This window comes from Carassius auratus, chromosome 23 (assembly GCF_003368295.1).
Source record: "Carassius auratus strain Wakin chromosome 23, ASM336829v1, whole genome shotgun sequence".
NCBI lineage: Eukaryota > Metazoa > Chordata > Actinopteri > Cypriniformes > Cyprinidae > Carassius > Carassius auratus.
Genome location: NC_039265.1, coordinates 4,677,985 through 4,703,340, shown reverse-complemented (window position 1 = coordinate 4,703,340; position 25,356 = coordinate 4,677,985). Strand labels below are relative to the sequence as shown.

Sequence of the window (25,356 nt, the reverse complement as noted above, 5' to 3'; positions counted from 1 at the left end):
GTCTTTTGTTGTGCCGGAAGTGAAGCGTGTTGTCAGCAGCGCAACGATGGCGAGCGCTACAGCGAAACACCCCGCGAAAACTGCAGGCAAAGCCGCGTCCGGGGGGACCGGAGGGGCCGCGGGGGGAGCACCGGCGATGCCGCTCGCCTCTCCGCTCATGGGCGGCTTGAATAAGAAGAAGAAGCCGTTCCTCGGCATGTCTGCGCCGCTGGGATACGTGCCCGGACTGGGACGAGGGTGAGAGCCCAACACACACAAACATATGATCATGACGGTCTAGAGCAGCATTAATCACGGTGTTAATCATTACAATAATAGTGAATAATGACGCCTGATTTGCAGGCAGCTGTATACAGTTAAGAACGCTGTGTCGTGTGTCGTGATGTTTCGTTGATGCTTCGTTGATGTGTTATTTGTTGTCTTGAGGTTGTTGTAATGTGTTACGTATTGTGTTGTGTCTTTATTTTAAAATGTCACATTATAGTAATATGTTATGATGCCTTATATTGTCTTGTGTTTTTGTTATTTACACTACTTTAAAACTTTGGTAAAAAAAAAAAGTTTCCAAGGTTGTATTTATTTATAAAAAAATACAATACAACCATTCATTAATTGCTTTCTATTTGAATACATATACATATTTAATTTATACCTGTGTTTTAAAGCTGAATTTTCTGTAGCTGTTACTCCAGTCTCCAGATTAATATTAACATCTTCTCAACAATAATCTTTCTAATAATTTTTCTTTAGCAGCAAATCACTATATCAGATTGATTTCTGAATGATCATGTGACACTGAAGACTGGAGTAATGATGCTGAAAATTCAGCTTTGGATTACAGAAATAAAATACATTTTAAAATATATTCTCCTGAAGAAGCAGTTATTTTAAATTGTAATAATATTTCACAATATTATTGATTATGCTGTACTTTTGATCAAGAAAAATGCAGCCTTGGTGAACATAAGAGGCTTCTTTCAGTTACATTAATAATGGTTACTGTTCCAAACTGTTGACCGGTAGTATATATCGTAGTATCTTGTGTTATGTACTGAGTTGTGATGTGTTGTGCTCCTCAGTGCCACAGGTTTCACCACGCGATCAGATATCGGTCCCGCTCGTGATGCCAATGACCCCGTGGATGATCGCCACGCACCCCCTGGGAAGAGGACGGTGGGTGATCAGATGAAGAAGAACCAAGAGGAGGATGAAGAGGATCTGAATGACACCAACTATGATGAGGTACACCTGCAGTTCATCATGAATTGTGCTGAGGAGGGTCATGTTGACCTATTCCCCTGTGCGATTGCATGCAAAAAAAAATACAAAAGAATATACAAAATTATGTTTAATAAATATAAGGATCGATTAAGACCACAGTGAAAGGAAAAGCACTAATTTTATGTCACTTTATTGATAACTTTTTAAGATTAAAACATCATATGTACTATTATCCTGAATCTCTTCCTCTGTTTGCTCTAGTTCAATGGTTACGCAGGCAGTCTGTTCTCCAGTGGGCCGTATGAGAAAGACGACGAGGAGGCGGACGCCATCTACGCCGCTCTGGATAAACGTATGGATGAGAGACGCAAAGAAAGAAGGTGCGTGGGAACTTTCATCTCTCATCTGCACTTGTTGGTTGTTCTGTAGCGTCTCTTGGCTTATTTTGTTGATGTATCTTCAGGGAGTTGCGAGAGAAAGAGGAGATCGAGAAATACCGTATGGAGCGGCCCAAAATTCAGCAACAGTTCTCAGATCTAAAGGTTTGTCTTTAACTTGGCGGGCATTGTCCTGCTGAATTATGATTTGTTTGTCAAAATGTTTCCCTAGCTACTTTGTCCTATGATTAGTATTTAGAAGATTAAAGTGTACCTAGTATGGGTTATGAAAGGTTCATATTTTGGTTTTGGGAGTCTCCAACAACAAGTTGACATGCATGTAAGGACGAAAAATACTTTCTTTGTCTTATATGCATTTATTTTTTACCTTACTTGCTCAACGACTCCTAAATAATTTGCTCAAAGATAAATTCTTCTAAACCCTTCAGTTGAGTGATGTTAATCTGCGGTGTTTGGTGGCTTGTTCTCATCTTAATGTCTTCTTGCCTGTGATGCCTGATAAAGCAGTGTTTGTAAGTGCAGTGCTGCTTTGTGTGCAGTGTTACCAGGGAGTTTGCTATTTTTAATCTCCAAAAGTTGCAACTAGTGGCAAAGAATGAATTTACATTTTCATTGAGACCAATGGGAGAAGTGGGCGGGCAGTATGTTAATGTTTCATGTTAACATCAACAGGAAACGCTTGGGATTCTTTTTTTTTAAATGACTCGTTTTAATGATTCAGAGTAGACAATACCTGAGTAATGTTGCTGAAAATTCAGCTTTGATCACAGGAATGAACTACATTTTAACATAAACTGTTGTGTTATTTCTCCCCTCAGAGGAAGCTGGCGGAGGTCACAGAGGATGAATGGTTGAGTATTCCTGAGGTTGGTGATGCCAGGAACAAACGGCAGAGGAATCCCCGCCATGAGAAGCTCACACCTGTGCCAGACAGCTTCTTTGCCAAGCACCTCAAGACTGGAGAAAACCACACCTCCGTTGACCCTCTGCAGGGGGTGAGTAACATCCCGTCACCTTTCAGGTGCATCATTGTCTATAAAGAGAAAGTGAATCTAATCAGAGCAGAATGCATTGCAATAGAGGATCCATTGCACTTGAAGTTTTCATTCAAAATATGAAACGATGCCATTTCTAATTGAGCTGTTTCCCTTTTCAGCAATTTGCTGGGCTGGAGACACCCTTCCCAGGGGGCTTGAACACACCCTACCCAGGAGGCATGACGCCTGAAGCTGGAGAGCTGGACATGAGGAAGATCGGACAGGCCAGGAACACTCTGATGGACATGAGGCTCAGTCAGGTGATGCACCACAGCTGGCAAACTGAATTATTCAGAAGAAAGACCGAAGTCTTCACAGAGTCTTTGTTGGTGTCTCCAGGTGTCTGACTCTGTGAGTGGACAGACAGTAGTTGATCCTAAAGGCTATCTCACTGATCTAAACTCCATGATCCCCACACATGGAGGAGACATCAGGTACCGAGTGTATTACCCTCATGAGCTTTATATCTAGGCTGTCTGTGTTGCATCTTCTAAAGTTATTCTGTGTGTGTGCAGTGATATCAAGAAGGCCCGTCTCCTCTTGAAGTCCGTGAGAGAAACAAACCCTCATCACCCTCCGGCCTGGATCGCTTCTGCTCGTCTGGAGGAGGTGACCGGGAAGCTGCAGGTGGCCAGAAACCTGATCATGAAAGGCACTGAGATGTGTCCCAAGGTGAGGCATAAATGTAGGAAGAAATGATGTACAACTAAATCAAGTTCCTGAAATACTTAAAGGGTTAGTTCAGCCAAAAACAAAAATTATGTCATTAATAACTCACCCTCATGTCGTTCCAAACCCGTAAGACCTCCGTTTATCTTCAGGACACAGTTTAAGATATTTTAGATTTAGTCCGAGAGCTCTCAGTCCCTCCATTGTAGCTGTGTGTACGGTATACTGTCCATGTCCAGAAAGGTAAGAAAAACATCATCAAAGTAGTCCATGTGACATCAGAGGGTCATTTAGAATATTTTTAAGCATCGAAAATACATTTTGGTCCAAAAATAGCAAAATCTATGACTTTATTCAGCATTGTCTTCTCTTCCGTGTCTGTTGTGAGAGAGAGTTCAAAACAAAGCAGTTTGTGATATCCGGTTCACGAATCATTCGATGTAACGATGTAACAAGGGCATTCATCGGCAATGACGTTATTACGTTAAGCACAAAAGAACCAGTGAACCGTTTTCTTCCACATTCAGCCACATTAAAAAAGTTTAAAACCGCTTAAGTCATTTGTGGATTAATGCGTATTAGAGATGCAAACAGTTTAAAACAATTCAGTTCGATTTGGTGAACTGGTTCAAAAAGATCCGGTTACATCGAATGATTCGTTTGCGAACCCAATATCAAGACTGCTTTGATTTGAACTCTCTCACAACAGACACGGAAGAGAAGACAATGCTGAATAAAGTTGTCGTTTTTCTATATTTGGACCAAAATTTATTTTCGATGATTTAAAAAATTCTAAATGACCCTCTGATGTCACATGGACTACTTTGATGATGTTTTCTTACCTTTCTGGACATGGACAGTATACCGTACACACAGCTTCAATGGAGGGACTGAGAGCTCTCGGACTAAATCTAAAATATCTTAAACTGTGTCCTGAAGATGAACGGAGGTTTGGAACGACATGAGGGTGAGTTATTAATAGAGATGTTCTGGTACCCTTTTTCTCTTCCCGATACCGATTTTGATACCTGGGCTCAGAGTATCGGCCGATACAGAGTACTGATCTGATAACTGGGTGTGTATCTGTATATACAGCTGTATATACTACTAGCCCTGTGTACATTGCTAGAATAATTTTATGGTGTGCTTCAGACTGATCCTTTAATAAAACATGAAAAAATACATGGTAAACTACTGCATTCATTACAGTATTTTTATTATCTGACATGAATTTCACAGTATTATTTATTTTCTTAAGCGAAAAAGAACTTCAAATGCAGCCAAAAATCTAACACCGCAAACTAAAAAAGGTATTTTAATTTTACAAATATAACTGTATAAAAAAAATTGCAACAAATAAGTCTAGGAATATAAAAAATGATATATTAATCAGATAATCTCTTTACAACAAAACAAGTGAAAAACAAGCAACCGTCTAGGCATAATTATTATTATTAATAGAGACGTATTATTATTATAGAGACATACAGTAGCTAAATCTAGGCTGTAGGCTACAACAGTAGCTTAAAGGGGGGGTGAAATGCTCGTTTTCACTCAATATCCTGTTAATCTTGAGTACCTATAGAGTAGTACTGCATCCTTCATAACTCCAAAAAGTCTTTAGTTTTATTATATTCATAAGAGAAAAATAGTCTGTACCGATTTTTCCCGGAAAAACACGACCGGCTGGAGGCGTGGCGTGTGGGCGGAGCTAAAGAATCACGAGCACCAGTAGGCTTTTGCGTTGAGAGCATGTGGAAGCTGTGACATTACCGTGAGGGAAAACCCATCCTCCAAAACAAACCATGGCTTACAGTCAGATTCAGCCGTTTATTTATGATCCAGAATCAGATCCAGAGGCTGAAACTGAACGAAAGCAGCAGCAGCAACGACTCGCACCGAGCGGGGCTCGAACCCGGGTCTCTGGCATGGGAGGGGACGCACTAACAAGGAGGCAGAGATATTTGAAGCAGTTTTACTCACCGCCTGCGGTTCCAACACACGATCCTGACCCTTTTTCCTTGGGATTGCATCATCCTTAAGAAATAAACTAAACGCAAATCCGTCGTCAAACTGGGCCTTGTTTGTAAAACAAGCATCTTCGAAATGCAGGGAACAAACAAACACTTGCACAACTCCGTTGATGCTCTGTAAAAATAAACTCCATCCACTAGTCCCTTAATGCGCACGCTCTTCCGGCAGACGTGACCTCAGGACCCATATAAGGAAATTCCGCTCCATCTAACGTCACACAGAGCCATACTCGGAAAAAACTTTCCGAAACTTGTGACAAACTGGAAGGAGTATTTTTGGAACCGAAATACTCTTTCAAACGTACAACTTAATTTTTGAAACTTTGTCCATGTTTAGCATGGGAATCCAACTCTTTAACAGTGTAAAAAACTCAGTATGCATGAAATAGCATTTCACCCCCCCTTTAATATATTGTCAATTTCACTCATGTTAAACCAAACATTTATTTTAATGGTCTGCCATGAAGATCTTTGAGTGTCTGTGTTTATGATATGACAGTTTTCTCAAATGAAATGGTAAATTCTCATGAAGTGACGGTTTATGCGTTCATGTCCTCATATAGTGACACAAGGCAGAGACTACAAAACAGCGGGCTCCCGCGCATCTGCGCACGTCACCCACAGAGATGTAGAATTTGCAGGAGTAATATTTAAATAGTATTTTGCAGTTTAATATTCACAGACACTGGTAAATATATTCGGCTAATGTCTGGAGCCCTGCGCTTTGACTAACACGGAAGCGACTGAACGCAGCTGCGGGTACGGAATATACTCGGGAGTCGGTAACTACCGGTACTACAGAGACATACTGAGTGCTAACCACTGATCTATAATATAAAAGTAGCTTCACTGTCTGTTGGCAGTTTAGAATGCGATGAGCGATCCAGTCTTATATAGATCAGTGCTGCTAACGCGTTTACATTTCTTCTTCGCTGCTCTAAACAGGGGTTGCTTGTGGCAACAGCACAACTTCCTGTGTTTGCAATGCATTCTGAGCAGTGAAGAAGAACCTGCAGCAGTTAGGCAAAGCTAGCGGTCATAACTAGGTCTTGTTTAAGAAAATGGTATCGGATCGGTATATGGGTTTATGTACTCGCCGATGCCAGAATTTGTTGTGGTATCGGAGATATTTCCGATACTAGTATCGGAATCGGAACAACTCTTGTTATTAATAACGTAACTTTCATTTTTTTATTGTTTGTCTTAGAGGTAAAAGGTAGTTTGAATTATCTTAGCAGTGTTTCATGGTTTGTGAACATCCATACACCACACTCTCTGTTGAGAGCTGACATGTAAATGTGTTGTGCGTTTTTCTCTCATTAACAAACAAAAAAAAAAATGCACACAACAAAAATAACAGCCATTAAGAAAGCATTTGACCATATTAGCTGTGTTTCCATCCACCTATTTTTATGCACAGTTAGGAGTATCTCATGACAAACCGCTGGATGGAAACACCAAGATGCACATCAAATCTAAAAATATGCACAAAAAAGTTACATATGATTTTAGAAATGTCGTCAAAGTATTTCTATGTAATTGTCTTACACGACTGCGTTCCCAAATGATAGCATCCACCTCAGAAAGCAATGGCCGCATTAATTTAGTTTCATCTGCTCACCCTGAGGCGCAAGTTATTCATCAAATTATTATATTAAGTGGCTTCTCCTACTTTTCTTGGTGATACTTGGTGCCATGTTATCAGAAAGTGACGATTCTGTTCTTTTTGACTCGTTGGATGGAAACTGCTTTATTTGCAAATGTTTTATATGACATTCCATTTATTACTCAAGTCAAAATTTTATTTTTTGATAGAAACATAGCTAGTAGTGTGGACATGTTTACTCTGCACTTCAGCACATTTATAGCAAGCAGCTTTACAGTATTAAACATGGGGGGAAAAAACAGGGTCAATGTCACTTTCAGTTCGATTTACAACAACAGTTTCTAATATAAAGCTGCTTGTCAGTGTGTGCTTGCTCTTTCTCACGTCTGACCTTGATGAAGTGAGCAGAAGAAATGTATCAGAGAAGATCTGCATGTCAAAGAAGGCGGAGCCCCAAAGCCACGCCTCCCTATTACATCACCGCTGCAGACCAATGGGAATGTGTTTACTAGCCAGTGCAAAGTTATCTAGAAAGTTAATTTTGGCCTGATATCTTTTCCAAACAAATTTAGTTTTTGTTTTTTAAACAGCATTACACCAGTTCTTTCTTTTATTTCACTCAAGCTAGGTGCAAGAAACCTTGATGAACATTAGAAATGGGACTCTGATGGTAAAATGGTTTAAAGTTCTTAATCACAAAAGGGTGTGACAGAATATTAGGTTAGGGTTGGATTGTCCCTGTGAAGTAAAAAGGAAGTGCTTTACTGTATGTCCAGTAGAGGGCAGCGTGTGTATGAGTCATGGATATTTTACAGCTTTAGGAATGTTGCTGTGTTGACCGCTTGCCTTAGTGATACATTTACAATCTGCAAAATCCCACTTCCCAAAATGCTGTGAATGTGGTTCAAGAACAACATGTCATGTAATCTGTGCCAGTCCATTTGTCTACTAGTGCTGACTTTGGACTCGGAGAGAAAGAACTGGGAATGAAAACACAGCGAGCGGAAACAGTGTCAGGCCCTTTTGGCCCTTTTTCAGCTTCATTAAGTGTTGGGAAATTTCTGCAGGCTCATTAATCAAAGTTGAGCGCCACAGTTCAGCAGCGGAGCAGTGACATGGATGTGTCTCGAAGCCTGAGAGAGCTGACCACTTAGACAGGATGTTGGGACATGATCAGTACATTTAATCCTCACGCTTGTGAAGAACTAAAATGTTACCTTGGCAGCTGATTCTATATCATAAATCACTGAGCATTCATTTTTAATAATTCACCTGCTTCTCTGTGCAGCAGGGCTCCAGACTGTGACTAAAATGTTTCATATTGTAACATGGCAGAAATATTCTTGACATAGGGCCCTATGAAATCAGTTTTAATTGTTTTCAATGCTTTTTTCTGTTTGAAATTTTTTAGATTCTAGTTTTTCTACTCCGTTTCAATGGTGAAATTACATTATTAAAAAAAAAACCTTGTTTAATTAAAATTATGACAGCATAAATTTGATATCAGCAATTTATTAAAAGTTTGACAAATTTCATTTTAAGGCCCCTATGAGATAGATATATATATAGAGAGAGAGAGAGAGAGATAATATATATATATTTTTTTTTTAAATTCAGTTTTATTTGTTTATTTTTACCAAATACTCTATTTTCCATTTGTTTTTCTGGATTACATTTAAATTGTTTCATTTAATTGTAATAGTCAAAAGCATCTCTAAGTAATTGGTCTTATATAATAATTTTTTTGGTTTGTTTTTTTGTTTCAGAAACACTGTGTTTTGTATTAAAACAGTTTCTGCTAAATTCTGGTACATAAATATTCCTTAAAAATTATTTTTTAATAATTATTTGTAGTATTAATACTATCATTACATTTAATGTATTTGTCACGGTTTCTTCAAGTCAACCAAGCTTTTATTTTGTCGCGTTGCTGTGAAGACCTTTATGGTTCTTATTTTGTGATATGATGATAATTTCTTGGTGAATGCTGATGAAGTGACTCTCAGAGCAGTGTTTATGTGGTCATGTACTCACATAATGAAGAGGCTGAAAACCCTGTGAGTGTCACGCGTGCTTCAGTATGTGTTAAATCTGTGCCATTCATTCAAACAGAGTCAAGCAGAAACATGCATAACTTCATGAATGACTCTTTATTAACCAATTCCGAAACTAAATAGATTTTTTTGGCTTCCTCATCATTTTTGTTTCTCTTGAGCCCTGCTGAAGATGTTATCTGCTTTAACTGGTTAATATAGTGTTTATTTGTGTGTCTTATCTTCATCTTCGTGTGTGTGTGTGTTTGTGCAGAGTGAGGATGTTTGGCTGGAAGCCGCCCGGCTGCAGCCCGGAGACACGGCGAAGGCAGTAGTTGCCCAGGCGGTGCGTCACCTCCCTCAGTCTGTGCGCATCTATATCAGAGCCGCGGAGCTCGAGACGGACATCAGGGCCAAGAAACGAGTGCTCAGGAAAGGTCAGTGCCTCTCTGTCTGTCTCTCTTCCTCCACTCCTCTTTAGGTTTCTCTTTCCACTGTCACCTGCTTTTTTTCAACCTGCATACCTGTGTGACAGTGACAGATGAATTGTTAGTTATGTATGAAAACTCTATCCGTCTCAGCTTGTTAAAACGTCCTGAATCTCCCCCTTGTAATGAAGTATCTCTTTAAACAGGCTGACTGTTCTACTTCATCAATGTCTCTGCCTTGATCAGCTTGTTAACTCTGTAAAGTAAGGAGAGGGAATTAGTTGTCAATAAAGATTTAATTTTAGTAACCGTTTGATTATAATTAATGACGTGATTCGTAATAAGTGTTTGCACAGCAGTGGTTTTTGCATTTTCTGGAGAACGTTTGAGTGCTTGCCCATTGAAATTGGCCATTCATGTGGATCTTGCAAATCTGAGGAGTGAATGTGAATGTGTAGACGGATTCAACGGCAACAACATAAACAAACGTTACTGTGCGTGCACGCTTTTGTGGCCCTAACTTAACTTCCGGTGGACTTCCAAATAGAATCAGTAACGGCTAAGTAGTCCCTCAAGAGTAGATGGTGGCTTTTTGATGAAAAGCAAAATCAGTTTGCCGTGTAAATCAGATTTACTGAAAATGCTAATTAATTATCTGCCAGCAGGAGGTGCTTTAAAGCGGGAAGAACAGAGGTTTCCCCATTAACTGCTCTACACAATGCAGCACTGAGCTTACAAATGCTATTTTATCCGGCATATAACATGCAAGACGAAATGTTAATTACATAAAAAAAATGTATAGACTAATTAAAGATAGTCTTTCTTCAGAAATACAGTGATATAAAAACACCCGCGCCTCGTTTTGATCTTTATAGGTACAGTACAAGCTCATGTTTATTCAACAAAACCTTTTGGAAAATCAGTCAGTTTTTATATTGTGAGCACCACAAATAAATAAATGTATGGGAAACACATCCCACAGCACAACCACCTGAGCCCAGCTTTAGTCTACCCGTCACTTTAACTGCTTTTGCAGACGGCGCTATAGCCAGACTGATAAACAAACACCAGATTTATGTATAACATGCATAATCATTTATTAGGCTGAAATTCGTGGTTTATTGTTTTATATAACATTTTCATTTAGTATTTGAGCTCCTGGAGTTGTTTAAACCTTAGTTTTTACACTTTAGGATGTTAGTATAGGCGTTGGCGTGGTTTCAAAGCAGTGTTTCTTTGCTATTGTAAACAATAGAAAACCAAGTTTCTGCACATATGCAACATGAGCAGTTTTTAATTTAATTTGAAGCAAAAAATAGAATGATTAGACTTCAGTTTTGTGAAACTATACTTAAAAATATCAGCATGAAACAGAAACAGAAACGGCAGACGAGCTGAACGAGACGCAGATTCACTCTCTGCCAGCAGGTGGAGCTTGAAGCGTTTCCTTGGTTTCCGCTGTAAACAAAACAGCACTGCACTTATGAACTTTAATATGCATTACACAGAGACAAGATGAAAAGACAATATAGCATCTAAACTTTTCTAAAGACAGTAAGTTCCCCTCAGACATGCATTCATTTAAACTCCTGCCCCAAAATGACTTGCGATTTGTTTTGTAACACAACTGATTTGAATCCTCATGTTTGAATCAATTTTCAACCAGCTTGTGGTTAATCATTACATCCCTAAATATCATTCAACGGACCTCTCCAGACCCCCATGAGTCAGTTAGTCTCTTAAAGGAACACTCCACCGTTTTTTGAAATAGGGCTTATTCACATTATTTCCCACATTTAGATAGGTGGGCAAATGCATTTTTGTGTCAGTGCATGCATTGTTTTAGTTTGACTGGGTCAGCGTTAGCTTAGCTTAGCACAATGAATGGAATCCTTTGTTGCCAGCTAGCATGGCCTGAGTAAAAGTGATCAAAAAAAAAAAAAAAAAACCCACCTAATTACTTCTTGTGGCCTGCGTATTCACAACGAGTACAAATAGCGATCCAGATTAACACTAGGCGATTTCCTAGGCAGATATTGGCTTGGGACTATATTATGGGGAAGCACAGGCGAAGCACTGCTGCTTAGGCGAAGCACTGCTACTTCGGCGCAGAGATATCACGCAACACATGAAATCCCACGACTTCCGTCAACATACCGGCGTGAATAGTAGCTGCCTGGCTATTTTCCTTACAGTACACGAATGGCGATGAACATGGCTGATTTTGAGAGAGACGAAGAGGGTGACTTCTCAGACAGTCAAGAACCAGAACCATACCTATTTGAACCAGAGTTTACAGAAGACGAGCTGCGTGCTTTGGAAATAGAACGACAGTAGGAGACTGCGGTCAAGCCAGCCGCACTTCAGAAAAACACCGTCAAGCCAGCCGCGAGTGAAATTTATATGCGCGTGTATTAGTTGCGATCGCTCAACAGCCTGAGGACGTGAGGATGAGAGCCAACATGAACTGGTGGTGTGAATGTGGGGGAATATGCCAATCTATGCCGACGGAAATAGAGTGTCTTTGCTGTAGAGAGTGGGACATGTTTTTGCCATTGATGACCAGGCTCAACACGTCAGATCAAGATGAGCGTGCCCGAAGTTGTGTCACATCTACAGAGGATTTCACGGCGCTGATCCATTCTGCAGTACTCGATTTTTTTTTTCCGGTGTGACAAAGTGAACTGGAAAAAACGCCCCACGCCGAATGGACCAAATGGACAGCTGTCCACAGAGTAAGTGATTATTTTAATCATGACGCATGTATAGATCGACCCATATTATACCTGTATTCACATAGAGTTGATGTTTTCATGTGTTGCGTGATTCTCTGCGCCGAAGTAGCAGTGCTTCGCCTGTGCTTCCCCATAATATAGTCCCAAGTCAATATCTGCCAAGGAAATCGCCTAGTGTTAATCTGGATCGCTATTTGTACTCGTTGTGAATACGCAGGCCGCAAGAAGTAATTAGGTGGGTTTTTTTATTTTTTTGATCACTTTTACTCAGGCCATGCTAGCTGGCAACAAAGGATTCCATTCATTGTGCTAAGCTAAGCTAACGCTGACCCAGTCAAACTAAAACAATGCATGCACTGACACAAAAATGCATTTGCCCACCTATCTAAATGTAGGAAATAATGTGAATAAGCCCTATTTCAAAAAACGGTGGAGTGTTCCTTTAAGATATCAGATAACTTGAACTTTTTATACTTATTTATTGTTATTTAGAGATCTAGTTCAAATAATCCCAAACAGGAGTAATGTGATGCTTGATCATTTTTGTTTAATCATTAAAAAACTTTGTGTCTGTATACTTCCTTTTTTCCCGATATCTACATGTCTCCACAGCTCTGGAGAATGTGTCGAAGTCGGTGCGTTTGTGGAAGATCGCTGTTGAGCTGGAGGAGCCAGAGGACGCAAGGATCATGTTGAGCAGAGCAGTCGAGTGCTGTCCGACCAGCGTTGAGGTACACACACCACCTTAATCAGCCAGAACCCATAAACCTCTTTATGGCCCATAAATCAGACTGCTCTGTTGTGCTTGTCCTCCGTAGCTCTGGCTGGCTCTGGCCCGGTTAGAAACCTATGAGAATGCCCGTCGTGTTCTGAACAAGGCCCGTGAAAACATTCCCACCGACCGCCATATCTGGATCACTGCTGCCAAGCTGGAGGAGGCCAACGGAAACACACAGATGGTGGAGAAGATCATCGACAGAGCCATCACCTCCCTCAGGGCCAACGGCGTGGAGATCAACCGCGAGCAGTGGATTCAGGTCTGACATCTCAGTCTTTAAGAGCTCAGATGGCTCAGTGACATGCATGACTAAATACTCAATGGTTTCAAATGTGCAATGCATATATGCAAAGACAGATTCCATAAGGACAGGATTAGGTTTCTCAGTTAAGTTGCATTGTCATAAGAAAAAGCCAATAATTATATCAGGAAGTGTTAATTCAAAGCTGGTGTCTGTCTCAGGATGCAGAGGAGTGTGATAAGGCTGGCAGCGTGGCCACATGTCAGGCTGTGATCAGAGCCGTGATTGGGATTGGCATTGAAGAGGAGGACTGCAAACACACATGGATGGAGGACGCAGACAGTGTAAACATCCTCTCACCTTTACACACCCACATTCTGCTTTCATTCAGCACCACCTGATCGCTTATTACAGACATTTCTGATCATTGACCTATGATAATAACAATTCAAAGCAGAAGATTTAAAGGGATAGTTCACCCAAAGATGAAAATGCATTAATGCCTTCGTTCTGTTAAACACAAAAAAGATATTTTAAAGAATGGTGAGCAGACAGTTGCCGGTAGCCATTTTTTCCCCATACTATAGTAGTCAATGGCTTCCAGCAACTGCTTGTCTCTGTTCAAAATATCATCTCTTGTGTTCAGCAGAAGAAAGAAGCTCACATTGGTTTGGAACAACATGAGGGTGAGTAAATGAGGATAATTTTCATTTCGTTGGATGAACTGTCCCTTTAATGTCTTTTTATCTTTTACCGTTAGTTTGGCCGTGTTACAAGTAAAACTACATACATTTTTCTAAAGGGATTTTTAGCAATAACTTGCAAGCCTTTAAAAACAGATATAAGTAGTGTGAGCTTTGTAGTTGTAAATCAGTATTCTTCATTGAGGCTCTTTATTTACATTATTTCAAATGATTTCTTCTGATTCAATCTGAATTCGTGGTAAAAATGACATTATTCATGATTCTGTACAGAAAAATTGCACTAATCAGAAAGTAGAGAAGAGCAAATCTCCAAATAAAAAAAAAAACTCCGCAGTGAACCCCTTGTCTTTATATCCGTAGTTGCAATAAACTTAAAATAAATTTCCTATAAATAACTAATTTGATTATGTCTCTTGAAATGGTTCATGCGACTAGTTTTTGAACTCAATAAAGCCATTAAGTGCATAGTGTTGTTTTGTGGGCGAGCACTAATGCACACTGTCACTGTGATATCTGCTGCTGATTGGTTGTGTTTTGTCGTAGTGTGTGGCTCATGGCGCTCTGGAGTGTGCGCGGGCCATCTACGCTCATGCGCTCCAGGTCTTCCCCAGCAAGAAGAGCGTCTGGCTGAGAGCCGCTTACTTTGAGAAGAACCACGGTACACGGTGAGAAATACTCACTGGCTCTCTACACACAGCCCGACATGATTGAAGTCTGCTTTTATTGGCTGGAGGCAGGAAGGCAATGAGGCAATTGGAGCTTGCTCATTAAAAATGGTTCTAGATCAGAACACTTGCTGTTATTGAAGCCAATCCTAATCTAATCTTTAGATAGTATTCCATAGTTATGTTCATTGTTCGAAATTCTCTCTCTCTCTCTCTCTCTCTCTCTCTCTCTCTCTGTCTCTCTCTCTCTTAGAGAGTCGTTGGAGGCTCTTTTACAGAGGGCTGTGGCTCATTGTCCTAAGGCTGAGGTGTTATGGCTAATGGGTGCTAAATCGAAATGGTTAGCGGGCGACGTTCCTGCAGCCAGAAGTATCCTGGCTTTGGCTTTCCAGGTGAGTGTCGCTCCCCTTCAGCTCTTCAAGCCCCATGACTGCATTATTTGTAGCAAGCATCATTATTGAAAGCATTGTAATGATGAAGCAACAGCACAAGATATATTTCTTTGTGCTGGATTTGTACAAAAGCATTTCACAAAAGGCCTGTGAAGCACAGTGGTTGGCTTCATTCTTGATTCACTCGCTTTTATTTATTTAATATGCACTGTTAAAGGATAGATTACAGTTCAAAAGTTCAGGCTTGATAACATTATTTAAATGTTTTAAAAGAATTGTGAATTTAAAATGACTCTTTTTCTATTTTAGTACGATTTAAGATGTAATGTATTTCTGATGCAAATCTGAATTTTGACTATGGTTACTCCGGTCTTCAGTGTCAGATATGCTCATTGGCTGCTTTAGGAAATATTTCAGATTACCTTTTTGTGGAAACCATGCATTTATTCAGGTTATATGCACATTAATCTGATGCATAGAGTGTTCAGAAGAACAGCATTAATTTGAAATAGTTGATACTTTGATTTAAAGTCTAAAATACAATACGGTCTCTTTTGAAAAGTGTAATGCATCATTACCGAATATTCATTTAAAGTAGATAAATAGATACGGTTCAAATTCATTTAGATTCCCTCACAAGTAGGTGAGAAAAAACAACAGAAACTTTTGATTCAGTGTTGACTTAGTCATAACATTGACATAACTGAAAGAGCACCAAACATGCAAGAACTGTATGCAAAACGTCAAATTAAAGAAGCAGAACTCTAAACTGCATTTCAGGGCTTATTTCCTGAAACTAAGCAGCTTTTACTGTATCTTAAGTGTTGACTGGGACGATGGCCAGATAAAACTCATCCCGCCTCTTTCTGGTTTTCTCTTGGTGTCAGGCTAACCCCAACAGCGAGGAGATCTGGCTGGCTGCCGTCAAGCTGGAATCGGAGAATAACGAGTACGAGAGAGCGCGCAGGCTGCTGGCCAAGGCCCGCAGCAGCGCCCCCACCGCCAGGGTGAGCGGGCCCTTGAGTGTCAAATAGATGTAACCGCTGCTGTGTCATGCTGGGGACACCCGTCTGCTGGGAACACATCGTTTCGGTTCTGCATGTTATGATTTCTCTTGTTTTGATTGCCAGAGATAAGTGATGAGATCAGTAGATGAGGGGTGAGTCACCCTGCAGAAGTGATTGTGCAACAGTGTTGAATGGGACGCTAGTGGGAAGACGGTTTACCAAGGCATGGCTAGTTCAAGGCCTTTGGCCATTTTGCTGGTATCCATATCAGGATTGTGCATGAAAACTAGGCTGTGTGAGATGAGACTAGGTTCAAGGTTGAACTAATAATCCTAATAATATTTCATCTCAAAAGTGTCCCACTGACGAATTGGATTACATTAGGCGCCATGTCAAATGAAGGGTTTAGTTGTGTCATCACTGAATGTGACTCATTTTCATTTCAGTTAAATTAGATTTTTTTTTTTTTTTGCTAAAGCACACTCAGGTTGCTCTGCAAAACATAATTACATTAAACCATCAAGGTAAAAGCTTTAATATTCAGAAAATGATTGATCAGCTTAAGTCTGCGGTGGTTTAGCCCAAAGCATCTGACACTTTTCCACACAACTACTATTTTAATAAGACGCTTGATTATAGTATAATTAAGAGCCTGTAAAATTTTCTTAATACATTTTAATAGTATATAATTTCATAATTAAAATAAGTATACAATGCTTAATTTAATACTTTCTTTTTGAAGCTTTAATATTTTAAATTAATTTATTTTAAGTCCATATAATTTTAATTAGTTTTTAGTAATTAGAGTTTTAGTTCTTGTAATACAAGTTAAACTAAATGAGAAATGTTCCTATTCAAACTGCTGAAGTAAAAAAAAAGTACAAAATATATATCTAATATCACTTAATGTTTGACTTTAAGAAAGGAGAAAAGTTTTTTTATGTTTTTCAGTTAAATATAACAGTCACTGATATATTACATTTAGACATTTTATATATATATATAGTGTGAATATATACATGTGTGTGTGTGTGGTTTTTGTTTATAAAAAAAATAATAAAAAACCTAAATCTATTATCATTTAGCAGATTTTAAGGTTGTAACTCACATAGAGAAACCGAAAGCTACTTTCGACTTTGCATATAAAGTTCAGCTGTGAGATGTGACTAAAATGACCTTAAAAACCCTGATGTTGACTCTGCGTCAGAGAATGAACATGTGAGACCGATGCACCAGAAGCTGATTGTGTCAAACGAGGTCTGTAAGTGGATGGTAACCTCCTCACAGCAGATGTGCTTGCTCTGCACACTATAAAGGAGCGTGGGATTTTTGGGAGTAAATGGTGCAGATGGAAGGTGTTAGAATGGCCTCTTGCCTGGGCTTGTTTAACTCTTGGCTCCAGGAAAGAGTGTCAGCATCTAGACAAATATCACCGGATCAAATGTACCTCAAGCACTTGGCAGGATTCCTCATAAGTGATAATGTTATCAAAAAAAATAAAATACACTTATGTTTTTCCTGCATCTATGGAAACTAGCCATGTGAGCTTCATACGGGAAAAGGATTATGAAAATCTCCCTGGCTGTTTGTTTGCACTCAAGAACACCTTTATGCATCTTACACATCCTTCATAAATGCTGTTAAAAGCTTTAAATGAGTTGTCATAAGTGTTTTCTGTGTGCCGCTCGCAGGTGTTTATGAAGTCTGTGAGGCTGGAGTGGGTGCTGGGGAATATTGAGGCGGCACATGAGCTTTGTACCGAGGCCCTGAAGCACTATGAGGATTTCCCTAAACTCTGGATGATGAGAGGACAGATCGAGGAGCAGTCAGAGAACATTGATAAAGCACGAGAGGCCTACAACCAGGGAGTACGTTTATGGGCTCTGGAGAAGATGCCGTGCTATAATTAAATTCTGTTCTGTATAATATTAGGATCAATCATTTTTCAGTGGGCATTAGTGATGATGGTGTTCCTCTAATGGCTTCTCTCTGCTGTGTCCGTTCAGCTGAAGAAGTGTCCTCACTCCATGTCATTATGGCTGCTCCTGTCTCGGCTGGAAGAGAGAGTCGGGCAGCTCACGCGCGCTCGAGCCATCTTAGAGAAAGCTCGCCTCAAGAATCCACAAACCCCTGAGATCTGGTGAGAAACCATGACAAATTCAGTGATGTTATTGGTAACCAGAACTAAAGCTACTTAGCTTTAAATGTCAAAACTTTATATGTTCTCAGTAGGGCTGGGAAAATAAATCGATGCATCGCGAATCGAGAAATGATTCAGCATTGATTCTTAGATTTTCCGAATGCATCGCGATTCTTTCTTGAATCGATTCTGATCGTAAATTTTAACAGCAGACGGCACTGCATGCTTTAGAAACACCCGTACTCTGCTCGTTTCCAAATCATTACACACACTTGAACCTAAAATAATCATTCATAAAATTCAAAAAGCGCTATTACAAAGGTGTTCTCAGTTGGCTGTGTTTATATTAATCTTGCATCATAAAAGCATTCTAAGATCAAGGGAAATTACATGACTCAGCCGAACGCACAAGCACTCTTCTTCATGAGCATTTGAGTGTGTGGATAACTAGATTAAAGCGCCATCTGCTGTTAAAATTTAAGCTCAGAAATGATTCCAGAGGAATTGCGGTGCATTGATTTATCGTCCCAGCCCTAGTTCTCAGCATCTAAATTAAATAAGTACCGTATTTTCCGGACTATAAGTCGCACTTTTTTTCAAAGTTTGGCTGGTCCTGCGACTTATAGTCAGGTGCGACTTATTTATCAAAATTAATTTGACACGAATCGAGAGAAATGAACCGAGAGAAAACATTACCATCTCCAGCCGCGAGAGGGCGCTCTATGCTGCTCCTGTAGTCTACACTGAAGACACAGAGCGCCCTCTCGTGGCTGTAGACGGTAATGTTTTCTCTTGGTGCTTGGTTCTAAATAAATGCGACTTATATTTGTTGTTTTTTTCCTCATCATGACATATTTTTGGACTGATGTGACTTCTAATCATGTGCGACTTATAGTCCGTAAAATGTGGTACTGAAATTACTCAAACTAACTGCAATTAAATAAAGCTACATTACAAAAGAAGATAAAAGCATGTAATGAAAATATTATATTTATATAAAATAAAATTGTATCATGGACTTCATATCATACTACTTCATACTATCATATTGTGAGATTTCGGTATCATTACATCCCTAATAGTATATCAATATTAACATAAAACTGGTCAAATGTACTTGTACAAAGCCTATACGAAAGAGTAGCTAATTATACTTTTTGAATGTTTCTTTATGACAAAATTAATAGACAAGTGGCATAAGGATAAATACTACTATGACAGTGGCTTAGCTAATGAATATTAATTAGATTGTTGACATTGTCACAGAATACTCCAGAACAATTCAGTCACATAACCTTATTAATATTCATGAGGAATGACTTTTCCATATGCTAGCTTCCTAGCAACTAATTGGTAATAAAAACTATTTTTGCAAATAACTTAAGCTGGGTTTTAAGTGTAGGGGTTTCCAGTCCTGTTCCTGGATGGACCCTTTCCAGCTGATTTTGGTCCGAGCCTCACATATACTCTGAACCTGAACCAGCTAATCAAGTGCTTCGAGATCATTAGGAACTCTTTTTAGAGCGAAACTCTGCTGGGATGAGCATGCCACTTCATTAATATCCATGAGCCCAGCCCTCATCACCGTAGCACGTGTTCATTCACCTCTGGGTGCTGTCTGATTGACAGCTTGGCATGAACAACTTGGATCCATCGAAGACTTACTGACAGAACTACTTTGCGTTGAAAAGTACATGCAATAATTACTTGACAAGTCCTTGAAAATCTCACCAAAACAATGTTATTTTATATACAACGATCTCAATTTCTTTGGCAGGCTAGAGTCTGTTCGACTTGAATACAGAGCTGGATTGAAAAACATCTCCAACACGCTCATGGCCAAAGCCCTTCAGGAGTGTCCTAACTCTGGTAAGCCACGCTTTCTTCAGCCCTGAACGGATCCGTCAGGAGCCTCGGCACACTTTCACCCCTCAACCTTTGCTTCTTCCTGTCAGGTATCCTGTGGGCTGAAGCCGTGTTCTTGGAGGCCAGGCCTCAACGCAAGACCAAGAGTGTTGACGCTCTGAAGAAGTGTGAACATGATCCTCATGTGCTTCTGGCTGTGGCCAAGTAAGTCTCCTGACCGGGCTCTTGCCAAACTTCTCCCTGTTTCCAGTTTACCCACCCACATTCCTCCCTTTTTTTTTTTTTTTTTGCTTGTTTGACAAAAACGGTCCGAACTTTTTAGTTCCATTGATACCATTTCTGTGTTTGTGTATCCTGCAGACTGTTTTGGAGCGAGAGGAAGATAACAAAGGCACGAGAGTGGTTTCTGCGGACGGTAAAGATCGAACCAGACTTGGGCGACACCTGGGCGTTCTTCTACAAGTTTGAGCTTCAGCACGGCACAGAAGTAAGACGTTTTGCTGCTGTTATGCGATAATAAGTTACTAACTAGTTTAGGCACAGACACTTGGAATGAAGTTCTTCATCCAAAAATGTAAATTCTGTCATTTATTCATCATCTCATTTCACTGATTCCTTTGGTGGAAGACGCAAAGAGGTGTTTTGGAGGATGTTCTGCTTTGCTGTGTCCCGTCTCCTGACTCTGGTGTTGTTCTGTCTCTCAGGAGCAGCAGCAGGAGGTGAAGAAGCGCTGTGAGAACGCCGAGCCGCGGCACGGTGAGCTGTGGTGCGCTGAATCCAAACACGTTCTCAACTGGCAGAAGAACATCGGAGAGATCCTGGTCCTCGTGGCTTCAAAGATCAAAAACACCTTCTGAACTGTGGGACTGAAAGCGGGTTCACAAATCTGAGCATGTTTGGTTTAGCAAATATGTTGTTTTTAGAGAATCTGTGGACCAGTGGTTTTGTTTTGTCTAGTCATTATTATTATTATTATTATTTTATTTTTTTCATTTTTAATGTGTTGTGATTCAAGGCTGTCTCCCACAGATATGAGTCTCTTTTGAACATTAATATCTGACTCACTCTTACTCTGCTTCTCATGATGCTAATGTGTAAATGTGCTGCTTATCGGAAAATAAATGAAGTCCAGTCTGTTTCAGATGTCAGTGCTTCTGTGCTGGTGATTTGGGTATTTCTCAGTCGTCCTGGTTTTACGTTGGCTTGATAAATCCAGCTTTCTATAATTCAGCAAATATATTTGTTTTCCTTTTTAAATAATGTGTTATCTCTAACAATTTCTTCTAAAGCTGCTAAGCTACATCCACCAGTCATTCGGCATCTTCTGAATGTAAATTTTCTGTTTGCACGTTTTGTTACACCAAAGTAGTGAATGGGTGCCGTCAGAATGAGAGTCCAAACAACTGATAAAAACATCACAATAATCCACACCACTCCAGTCCATCAGTTAATGTCGTGTGAAGTGAAAAGCTCCAGTAAAACATCATCTGGTCTGAATCAGGAAAGAAGGACCCAGTGAAAACCGTTTGTTCTGAACAAATACATCGATGGATTTATGTATTTTGTCACTGGAGGAATTGGATTATTATGGATGTGTGTATTTTGAACGGAGGCTATGGTTTGGTTAAAAATATCTTTGATGGATTTGTTTCTTACAAACACACAGCTTTTCACTTCACATGCCATTAACTGATGGACTGGAGTGGTGTGGATTATTGTGATGTTTTTATCAGCTGTTTGGACTCTTATTCTTACGGCACCCATTCACTGCAGAGCATTCATTGGTGTGCAAGTGATGTAAAGCTACATGTCTCCAAGTCTGTCCGGATGAAGAAACGAACTGATTGAAATTTTGGATATCTATTAAATGAGCTGATTATATAATGTGTAAAGTTCAGAAAGAAGAGATTAGAGGTGGGCCTGCTGTATAGGACCCCCGCCTGTGATGACCCTGACTACAATTAATCTTACATAAGTCATTACACACAATAATTTCCACCTATAAGCACAGCAATTTCCTTAAAGGAAATCAAATCCAGTGTGAAACTTGCATGTAGTGGTTTTATCAGCCTGACACGAACCACACGGCCGCGTTGAAACCTGACACAAACGTCTGGACACCATCAAAGATTAAAGGATCTGTCCGTCCACATATTAATCAGTGTAAATAACGAGTCATTTCCTGATCTCAGCCGTGTCCGGTGAAGAATCAAAGCCTTCCCTTCGGCAGCGGACACTCCAGTGGGGTTTATAAAGTCATCTCCCGCCGAAACCGAAACAAAGCGCAAAGTTGATTGATCGCGGAAGTTTTCTCGACTTGATCAGACTAGAGATCTGGTGAAACCCAAAGCGCGATGGCAGCAGCGCGTGACGGCTGAGACGCACTTCTCTCGCCAGTGCTGGAATGGACGCGCATCGACGCAACCCTCGCCGGAGCTCCAGCTCACACTAGACCCGAACAAGTACTTAAGGTTGTTGCGTTATTTCGCCTCGCTCGGACCGTTGTTGAAGTTTTTTCTGCGGGAAACATGTAAGAGGCGTTGGACGCCGCTGGACCATGTCCACCTTTCCAAGCCTTGACTGGTGCGCGCCAGAGTCCCTCATCATCCCATGGTCAATGGTAAGAGCCCACTGCATCACTGCTTCTGTTCTGAGCCTCGGGCAGCAGATACACGGATTCATGACCAGACTAACTGAGGAGAGTGGAGTTAGCACTACTGTCTATGGTTAGCACACTGTAAATTAACCAGCTTACGCGCAGAAATATTACCAGGTAATCGAACACGTGCGTTTAGAAAGCTTGAGTGACACAAACTGCATAATTTAATATAAATATTTTATATATTTTTTTACTTGAATACATGCTTATGTACGTATCAAAGTATATATTTTACTCTTCTATTATATAAATGATAAACTTCAAAAACATAAACTGTTCCAGTGGCTCAGTACGACCAAGTTAACGCAACATTCGGCATGCAATAGTGAGGAAAAATAATATGTGCGATTTAAATTGATTTACTTTTACTTGGTTTGGTTTCAATAATGGATCAATAATATTATCTATATAACTACATGATATATTATTAGTTAGTCCGAGTTCTATTCAGGATGGGACTTCCAACTTTATTATTTTTTAATAATATTTTTTTAAACTTTATTTATTTATATATATATATATATATATATATATATATATATATATATATATATATATATATATATATATATATATATATATATATATATATATATATAAAATACAAGAAGCCCTTTATATTTTACTTCTTTCCTCTTATTGAGAAATTTGTTTATGTATTTATTTATGTCTAGTGACAATCGTAGTAAAACATAGAGGGTGTGACGAATCTGCCATTTTTCAATTCAACTCTTTTATTTTTTATTTGTTATTATTATTTTTTTTAAATGCGTCCTGTTTAATATGCCGTGATCAGAATAATAAAATAATGACAATTAAAAACAGAGGCTTTAAATGTGGTATTTTTTTTTAATGATGTATCAGAATTCTAATATTATATGATATGATATAATATTATAATACAACAGTAATAGAGCTTGTATATTTTTTTTTATTTTAGCTAGTTGTAGGCCTACGTGTGTGTATTGACAAGTTTTATAATCTCATGTGACTTTATAGCAGCCATATAGCAAATGCACTTTGATTTGTAGTGGACAAGTCTGTATAAAATATTCAAAAACTCTATGTGTGTTATATATGTATATAAGACTAGGGATGAGATAGCGTGTCTAGATGTTGAATGCAGATGTAAAGCGCAGTGTTGTTGATGCTGCAGATGTGTGTGTTGTGTGCAGTGTGTGAGCAGGCCTGCTGTGTGTGTGACTGTAATGCTGCTGCTCACAGCGGCTCACAGTAAACGTGCCTGTGATTACACTGCCATCATCAGCACCTACAGGGCTCTCATCCTGGTGGAGCTCCAAAGCCTGGTGAGTGTCATCTCCTGACCCCACTTCATCTGTTCAGACAGACGGTGTACATCTGACTAGCTGTGGCTGCCTGACCGTCTAACGTGTTATATAAGCATTTAAAGTGTGAAGTAGTGAGATTGTGTGTGTATATGAGGTCACTAGCTGCCCTCTTCTGGTGATGTGATGCAGATGTACTGTGTTTTGTTTCTCTCTCTGCCAGAATCTGACTGGTGCATTGGACATATCGAAAGAAAAGGACCACTGTCCGTCTGAGAAGGTACAGCCACCTGTACATGACTACATGTATGTTTCCCTAGCATCTTTGAAGTTTCCAGAGACAGTTGCCCCTGAGCTGTTCTCTGTTTAGCGGTGTCTTGATAGTCGATGCCGTGTGTTTTGCTGGTAGGTGCACCGTATCCTGCGATATATCTATAGCATGACCCAGATCTTCAGCTGCTTGAGTGAACGTCAGAGACAGCATGCAGATCACATGACGAAGGTGGTGGGACAGATGGAGCAGCTCATCACAAGAAACTGCCGCAAGCCAGAGAGACTGGTAAAATATTCATATCTGTCTGTTTGTTGACCGAATGTCAAAATAGAGTGAGTCTTAATTATTATAAACTGAAATGAAAAGGGTAAAATGATCTAGAACCTTGATTGTTTGTTTGTATGTCTAAGTAAAGTGTATTTATTTATAAAAGTTAATCTGAACAATTATAATCTGAAATAAATTTAGGATGACATGATTTAGAAATGAGAAGTTACATAATCAAAATACATTTAATCTGAATAATTATGATTTGAAATACACTGAGGATGATGATCTAGAAATGTGTTGGTTTATTTATTTGTTGATCGAATAATCAAAAATGTATAAAACATTTTGTGTGTTTGTTTGTTTGTTGATTGAATAATCAAAATAAAGCATATAATTACAAAATGAATATTATAATCTGAAATAAACATGATCTTGAAATGGATTTATTTGTTTATTAATTGATTAAAATAAACTAAATTATTATGATCTAAAAATGAAAATAGGATAACATGATCCAGAAACCGATTTGTTTATTTATTTGTGATCGAATGATCAAAATCTATTTATGATAATTGACTGAATAATCAAAATAAACTTGTCTGAATAATATCAGAATACGATCTGAATGGTTCTAATCTGAAGTAAACATGTTTAAGAAATGTTTTTATTTATTTAATCAAAATACATTTTAATATGAATAATCATAATCTGAAATAAAGGGTAAAATTATCTAGAAATGTATGTATTTACATTTTTTTTTAGGAATGTCAGTGTAATGATTTTTTATTATTTTTTTGTTTGTTGATTCAATAATGAAAATAAAGTGGTGCTGTCAATCAATGAATCGCATCCAAAATAAACTTTTTGTTTTTGTTTACAAAATATACGTGTGTGTATTATGTATATTTATTATG

General features: G+C 39.2%; 1 protein-coding gene across 1 annotated transcript; it reads left to right on the top strand.

Annotated features, from left to right (window-relative positions):
- LOC113041055 (pre-mRNA-processing factor 6-like) lies at positions 1-21,101 on the top strand. Its single transcript, XM_026199337.1, has 21 exons — positions 1-237; positions 1,080-1,242; positions 1,483-1,601; positions 1,685-1,763; positions 2,438-2,614; positions 2,776-2,916; positions 2,996-3,090; positions 3,172-3,328; positions 9,272-9,434; positions 12,773-12,891; positions 12,979-13,197; positions 13,401-13,523; positions 14,427-14,548; positions 14,802-14,940; positions 15,828-15,947; positions 17,639-17,815; positions 17,954-18,087; positions 19,865-19,956; positions 20,043-20,157; positions 20,314-20,440; positions 20,658-21,101. Exons 1-21 carry the CDS (start codon positions 47-49, stop codon positions 20,808-20,810), a joined length of 2,925 nt encoding a protein of 974 aa, XP_026055122.1. The 5' UTR covers positions 1-46; the 3' UTR covers positions 20,811-21,101.
- The last annotated feature ends 4,255 nt before the right edge of the window (positions 21,102-25,356 follow it).

Coding starts and splice junctions, on each gene's coding strand:
- LOC113041055 (XM_026199337.1), top strand. CDS start 47: ATGGCGAGCGCTACAGCGAAACACCCCGCGAAAACTGCAGGCAAAGCC. Junction 3,091..3,171: donor ACACATGGAGGAGACATCAG/GTACCGAGTGTA, acceptor GTGTGTGTGCAG/TGATATCAAGAAGGCCCGTC. Junction 12,892..12,978: donor GCTGTCCGACCAGCGTTGAG/GTACACACACCA, acceptor TGTCCTCCGTAG/CTCTGGCTGGCTCTGGCCCG.